At 45.3% G+C, this 7570-nt stretch overlaps 1 protein-coding gene across 1 annotated transcript; it reads left to right on the top strand.

Annotated features, from left to right (window-relative positions):
* Positions 1–2186: 2186 nt before the first annotated feature.
* LOC104127264 (gallinacin-11) lies at positions 2187–4476 on the top strand. Its single transcript, XM_009639919.1, has 3 exons — positions 2187–2244; positions 3190–3318; positions 4349–4476. The coding sequence occupies exons 1-3, from the start codon at positions 2187–2189 to the stop codon at positions 4474–4476; spliced, it is 315 nt and encodes a 104-aa protein (XP_009638214.1).
* The last annotated feature ends 3094 nt before the right edge of the window (positions 4477–7570 follow it).

Here is a 7570-nt window from a genome sequence, read left to right as displayed (position 1 = left end):
TGCTCCAGTCCCTTTATCATCCTAGTTGCTCTCATCTGGACTCTTTCTAGGAGTGCCTCATCTTTCTTGAACTGGGGAGCCCAGAACTGGACACAGTACTCCAGGTGGGGTCTCACCAGGGCAGAGTAGAGGGGGAGGATAATTTGGATTTTGTTACACCAAGGCAAGTTGTAGGTGCAGCTTGCATTCACTGCAGCGATTCATGTGGAAGAAAGGCTTTTCAGGGTTGTTTCATACAATGTTGCTGGAGAAGAGGACATTATTTTTCTTTTTTTTAGCTGACAGCTCTGCGGCTAGGACATGTGAGACCTAGCCCCAGTTCTGGTTTTCCCTGGGGTACTTAAATCCATCAGTGCTCTTTTTCAGACTGTCACGTACTAAGGAAAAATGTTCATTTTACCTCCTTCACCCTGTTGTATGTGGTATAAAAAATATCATACATCTGCTGGAGTAGGGACAGTAGCCTGGGTCTCCTGGCTTACACAGTGGTGTTTTGGAATAGGATTTCTTGCTACTAGAAGTGCTTTATTTTGTATTAAACCATTTGATCATTACATCACAAAGCAGGACCTTACAAATGATTCCACAACCTTCTCTTTTTTTTGTTTTTGTTTTTGTTTTTTTTCTACAAAATGACCACAACCAGAATTCCACAACTGAGAAGAACATTTGGGAACTGACCCAGTTGCCAACACATATTGACTAGAGCCATTTGAGAGGCCCCATGACATTAGAAATGTTGGTGTTTGCCTGGGGCTGGCAGATATTGTCTAGCCTGAAGAAGAGAAGACTGAGAGGGGATCTCATCAACATGTACAAATATCTCAAGGGTGGGTGTCACGAGGATGGAGCCAGACTTTTCCCAGTGGTGCCCAGCGCCAGGACAAGGTGCAATGGGCACAAACTGAAGCAGAAGAGGTTCCAGTTGAATGTGAGGAAGAACTTGTTGACTTTGAGGGTGCCCGAGCCCTGGCCCAGGCTGCCCAGGGGGGCTGTGGAGTCTCCTTCTCTGGAGATATTCAACCCCCGCCTGGACGCTGTCCTGTGCCCCCTGCTCTGGGTGAGCCTGCTTGAGCAGGGGGGTGGGACTGGGTGATCTACTGGGGTCCCTTCCAACCCCTGCCATTCTGGGATTCTGTGATATTGTGCTAGGGAGAATCTGCACCTTCATGGAGGTACAGCTGGAGGCCAGGTGGGATCCCTGAGGCATCTTTAATGACATTACATGCTCTTAGCTCTGGACTTGGCCAGCTAAGTACAAGTATCTAGAATGCAGGTTTCTGCACATGTGTTGGCTCCTAAGGTCCCACTCTAGCTAAACAGGTGATTTAAGTCCTAGAACCACTAATTAAAGACCTCATTCCCACACAGCCACATCCATTGTAGATGCCGACTTCTTGGTGCCTGTGTGTAGCACTGACCCCCACCATCGAGCTTCAGTCAGTTGACCACAAGTGAGTGTCCAGTGCCATTTTAAATAAGCCATATACATGGCCATCCATTTGCCCCTCTATTTGTATGCAGATTGTCTCAGAGGTCCTGTGTCTTACCAGGTAGTAGAAATTCTTTGGATACCCTAGGGGACCCCACAGGAGGCCTATATATTTGAGCAACTGAACTGAGTCCGTAATATCAACCAACTAATATTTTCAGTAAGAAAACTGTTTGTTTAGTTGGCTCAAATTTTATTTTTCAATTAGGGAAATGATGCAAAAAAAAATTTCTTTGCACCAATGGAGATTGCAAACATTGCAGCAGTACCTTGGACCCTCTGGTATATTAAAGTCATCAACAGTCTTCTGATATTCCCATGTGCCTTCTCTCCCACCAAAACCATGGCTAATTTTTTTCTGGGTGGTCCATTACCAACCACACTGACCTTTGGAGATAATGAGTAATGAAGCCCTCTGGGTGGGTTGGTATTGAGAAGCAGCCTTCCCAGTGGCCGGGCAGGGAGGTATAGTTACTTCTCCGCTTGCTTTTGTGATCCTCTGCCATTGTTTAGGTTTAGCCATGTGCAGCGGTCAAGCTGTACTCGTTGCCTTCCGCACTCCCCACTGCCAAGGTCCCCTGGACAGACAGGTTTGTTCCCACAGCCCTATAAATGCAAGAGTGCTGCCTTCTCCCATCCTCATAGGTTCTGGTGTTGTGGCTCTGTCTCCACACTGCAGCTGAGACCTTCCACCATGAAGCTCTTCTCCTGCCTCATGGCTCTTCTCCTCTTCCTCCTCCAAGCTGTACCAGGTAAGGGGCAAGACCCACTCTGGAGTCTGCCTGTGTAGGAGGTACAACTAGCTTGTGCAGCGGTGCAGGCTGTACTCCTCCATGCTCTTCAGCTCCTTTCGTTAGAGCTGTTCCCTATTTCTCAGTCTAGAAGCAGAAATGAAAAATTAACCTGTGATGACAAGATGTCAAACCAGAACCTCCCCACAGAAGCCACTACCACGTGTTGGCTCCTTATGACTCTTTGAAGTCTCTTTATGCCTCTTTGTGGCATTATTGGAAGATGGTACCATGGAAATCATCTGCCTCTTCTTACCCCAGGGTCATAAATCATCTCCTTTGTGTACAGTAGAACAGCAGAGGTGTTCCCTTGTATTACTGAACTTGAACTACACCAGTGAAGTTTACTTAAGCCCTCTGAATATGCTGGTTCCCCTTCGTCAGCTCTTCTGCACTGACTCATTTACTGACTGTGCTTTCAGCCTAGCTTTCCTTCGTGCTTAATGAAACTCCCCACCTTGAAGTAAGACTTTCAGAGAAGGAAGGAACTGGGCAAACCTCTTGTCCCTGTTAACTGAGCCAGATCCCAGCTTTTGATTTTTTTTAAGTTGTAGGTACATCTCAGGACATATGACCACCATGCTGTCCCTTGCATGACCAGTCTGCAGCATTGCAGTCCTAGAGCTTAGAAGCATCCAGTGTCTGGGCTGTCACCACCCACTACAATATGCATGACCAGGATAGCTTCAAAAACTTGTCATCAACAGCCACATTTTTCTCCAGTTGTACAAAGGCCTTCCCTGGAGTTTTGTAAGGTCCCAAAACTTTTTGAAAAGCTGCCTTGGGCTTTGTGGGTATTTGTATCAACCCCCTAATTGGGGTTCATGGGGTTTTTTCAGCAGGAGGAAGACCGTGAGAAATGGACTGATCCTACAAGCACAGCTGGGAATGCCATTCTTCCTGTAGGTTGCGGCATGCCCAAAGACACCTTACGTTGTGTTGGATACCACGGTTTCTGCTTCCATTCAAAATCCTGCCCAAAGCCATTTGCTGCTTTTGGAACTTGCTCTCGGCGCCAGAAAACCTGCTGTATAGGTATGTGTGGAAACCCCGCCCAGGCAGGCAACATCTGGAGAGGAGGTTACTAAAGTTGGCAAAACACACTCTTGCTCTGTCTCTGAATGGCCTAAGACACCTCTTCCCATTTACAAAGGTGGACCTGACTGTTCTTCCATTAATGGCAGCATGGAGAACAGGACCAGAATTGCCGTTTTGGGATGGCCAAATACCACATAGCCCCATGTCCTGTCTCTAACAGAACAGATGCCCAGGGAAAGAAAACAAAAATTGTGGTCCACACAGAGTCCTCCTTCCTTGATATATCTGTTGGGGGACTGCTGACTGCATCTACACTGCTATTTTAATAAGTGTCAGCTGACCTCTTCCCTGTAAATTTATCTAATCTTTTCTGGACTTTCTTATTTTTGGAGCTCCTCAATAGTCAACATATATGATTAAGTCCATAGAGGCTTTATGCTGTGCTATTCAGACCTAAGGTTCATCTGATCCAGCATCCTGCATCTGTCCATGGCCAGAAGTGGATTTTTCTATACCGTGTCTGTAAAATGACTATTAACGAACACCACAACCATGTAATTACATGTTCTTATGTATTCTCCTGGCTTTCATGAATTCACAGCTCGGGACTTTCAGATTTAAGCATCTTTGTGTTTAAAAGTTCTTACTAGATTTTTCCCTCCTAGATTAGGAATTCCTTCTGTTTGTTTTAAAACCTCTTCCCTCATAATTTAATTCATTACCACCTACTTCTGTACTGCAAATGAAATATAGTCATTCCGCATCCACCTTCTTCATACCTTTACAATATCCCTCCTTCAGTTGTCTCTTATCCAAGTTGGTGGGTCACAAATTCCTCTTTTTACAGACGTGCTCTGATGACCCCCACAGTCCTTCTTTGTGTCCTTGCTTTTGGAGACACAGTAACCAGAACTTCATGACACTTTCCATGTATGAACTGGTATATATTTCCATGTATGAATTGAATATATTGGTTCAGACGGTGATGTCATGTTTTCTGTTTTGATTTAAATCCTTTTCATTGCAGACACGACATCAAACTTCCATACTTGTCAAGACGAGGGGGGTCATTGTGTACCTCCAGAAATCAAATGTCTGCAAGAACAAGTGGGATTTTGCCCTTACGGAGAATGGAAGTGCTGCACGGAAGTGTAATGGAGACCTCATGGAATTGCAGAAAACCACAGAAATGCATGGACGAGAAAACAACCAAGTTTTCTTCCTAGTGTTATAGAGAAGATGTCTAGTTTTCTCAACAGGCAAAGTGCATAATTAACTAGAAGTGACATGTTTATTTATATATAAAAAAGCAAAAATATTAAATAAATAGGTATAACAGTCATATATGTATGGAAAGAGGCAGAATGTCTCCCTATTACACCCACACACTAAAATCCACAGAAACTTTGCTGTGACATTCTTGGAAACTATAGCCCCTCACAAACCAAACCTCACCTCCCTTTCTCTTCTGCCTTCCTTCTTTCCTTCCTTCCTTTTCTTCCTAATACCCTCCCTTTCTTTTCTATCTTCCTTTTTTCCTTCCTTTCCTTCCTACTAGAAGGAAAGATGATGTCTTTTCCTTCTATTAAAGTGACAGAAACAAGGACTGTCCAACTGGCACGGTCAGGACATGTCTACACTATTCAACTCCCGTTCTCCAAAGCAAAGCAGGATGCCAGCCAACTGCTCTGCCCCACCTCCCTATTTCTATCAATAAACTGCACCCACCTGAGCACAGGTCCCACCTATGGGACGTCTTCATGTGTGACTGGGCAAATCTATCTAAAACTGTCTATCTAGAACCATTTTATGCAGTCTGCGCTTCCCTCTGTGGTAAGTTTGAATTTAGTAACTGCAGAAGATTCATTCAAAATGTAGACAAAAAAGTGTTTGCTTCCCCGTGTCATCTCCATGTGGTCAGCATCTCCCAGACATGACTGCTGGCTTTCTCATTTATCTGGTTGAAGGCTGAGTAGCTGAGTCTTTGCAGAGGAAAATGAGAAGGGGTGGCATTCATCTCCCAGCCACCTAAAAACAACCCTCGGAGTGCAAGCTGTAGCACCTTCCCTGGATGGGAGGATTTCAAACCCTTCCCACACAGGACAGAAACCCCCTTGCAGCAGCAAACTTCCACCATCCTGTTTCTCAACAGCTGAGATATCCTTTCCGCTGGCCTGAACTAATGGAAATGGCTTGTTCACGACCCCACCACACGCTTCAGAAAGGTCATTCTCTAAATCAGTGTGTTAACCATCATCCTAGTCATCCTAGGCTGCTCTTCTGGTCTACAGAGAGAGGAACAGATCCGCTGGTGGCGTCGTTCCACTCATCCCTCGCTGACCAAAGAGTGACCTCCCTCTTAGTCAGCCAGCATTAAGACAGGTGAGATGACTTTGGTCTAACAATTTTTTCCTCCATTCTAAAGGTATAAGGTATATATGTATAAAGTGAAGTGATATTGACCTCTGCCAATGGGAAAACTTTGTTTCCATAGCAGCATCACGTGTCCATGTGATAGCCTAGGTAACCAACCAAGAGCTTAACAGGGATTCTTAGCAACTGGAGATGAACACTCTTCAAGTGAGATCTCCAATCAGGTGTTCAAACTAATTTAATTCATTTTGTCCTAGGATTATTCATGCTGTAAGAAATTCTTTGCACTCTTTTCATATCTCTAAGGGTGTTTTCTGCCATGTCTATTGCTGGTAGTTCAAGGAGTATTTTATGTGGGTGTTCCCTGAGTTTGTAGCACAAAGCAGGCAAGCGTGCGTGGCTTGCAGCTGGGAACAGCAGAACCCTTCGGGAAGCCACATTTTTTACCTAGGATGGAGTATCAAAGGGGAGGAAAGGTTTAGAAATTATTTGAGATTTTTTTTAAGCATTTTGGCTTTGACTATTGTCTGCCCTTTGTACTTTTTGCTAGAGAAGAGGGAGGGAAATTTATGTAACTATACACGAGGGAAAAAAAATCTCAAGGGAGGAAAAAAAACCCCGAACATATAAGCATTATGTAGTAGATGCCAGCCCAGGCTTATGGTCTGCCTACACAAGTTGAGCCGCGTTATTTTAGGAGATTTAGCAGCTCTTCCTGGAGGAGTCTGGGCAGGATGAGCAAGAACAGAAAGATGTGGAAGGAGAAGCAATGCTGTAGATGGTTTGTCTGCTTCAGAAGTGGGTAGGAGAAGCCAATTTCTTTTCATTTCATAAGAAACTGAGTTTTTCTGAGAAAACTGTGAGAGCAACTGTGTCTGTAGGAAGCTGCTGTCCCTGGCTCTCTGGCTCACCCCCATGCCAGACATCATGCCCTGGGAGGAGTCATCAAAAGGAAGCATCTACTTGCAGAGCCATCTCTGTTAGTGTCTTCTTGATCACCCTAATCTAACTTACCAGTACCGTGTTGTTGCTATACTTGGATGCTTTACAGGACTGAGGACAATTAAGCTTTTTTCTTGAAAGAAATGGCTAATAAAGAAGAGAAGCACAGGGGGAGCTTGCAGGTGAGAGGCTGCTCTCAGGTCACCCCACCATTTCACCATGAGTGACACGAGCAGAGCAAGGTCTGTACACAGAGAGAGCCAGCTGGCACAGCTGGAAAAGTCAGATGGGTTTGAGCACACAAGCCTTTATCCAGACCTGAAACAAAAGCGGCTCTTCCAAAGCTCGATGCAAGTTGAGAAAAACACCTTGTTGACACATCCTTGACGGTCTGTGGAAAGCAGACAGTTTAATGAGCCAGGAACCACCTCTCCACTGATGCAGGTGTTCAGATATCCAGATGTCCCTCATCATACCCCACGCCAGACACGAATACTGCCTGCTCCTCCCCATGAGTTACATGGCTTTTCCAGGGTAGGAGGATTTAAATGGTATTTAAGTAATCAGTAGTGGTGGCTCTGAGTGCCCTGCTGACCTGTTTACAGGTCATGCTCCCAACCAGGAGAGCTGGTCCAGCAGCCTCAGGTGCAATTGCTATTACATGGAAGATGAGATTGCCACCCGTTATCAACAGGCGCTAAAATGCTGCAGACAGAGCAAGATTCGGAGTTGGCAAGGAGTCATCCATTGGAGAGCTGTCCTGAGGCTTTAGATTGGGCTTGAAAAACATAGTAGCTCTGCTTTCATTAAAAGAAATTCCTGCTAGAAGGATTTTCAGGTAGGAAGCTCTTCCAGCTTTGCTTCTCCAACCCCCTCTCCCCTCCCCGCCCTCCCCTCACCTCTCCCTAGCGCCATTGCAAGTTATTTTCCGGGA

This window comes from Egretta garzetta, unplaced genomic scaffold (assembly GCF_000687185.1).
Source record: "Egretta garzetta isolate BGI_Z169 unplaced genomic scaffold, ASM68718v1 scaffold325, whole genome shotgun sequence".
NCBI lineage: Eukaryota > Metazoa > Chordata > Aves > Pelecaniformes > Ardeidae > Egretta > Egretta garzetta.
This window is presented reverse-complemented; position numbering and strand designations above follow the sequence as displayed.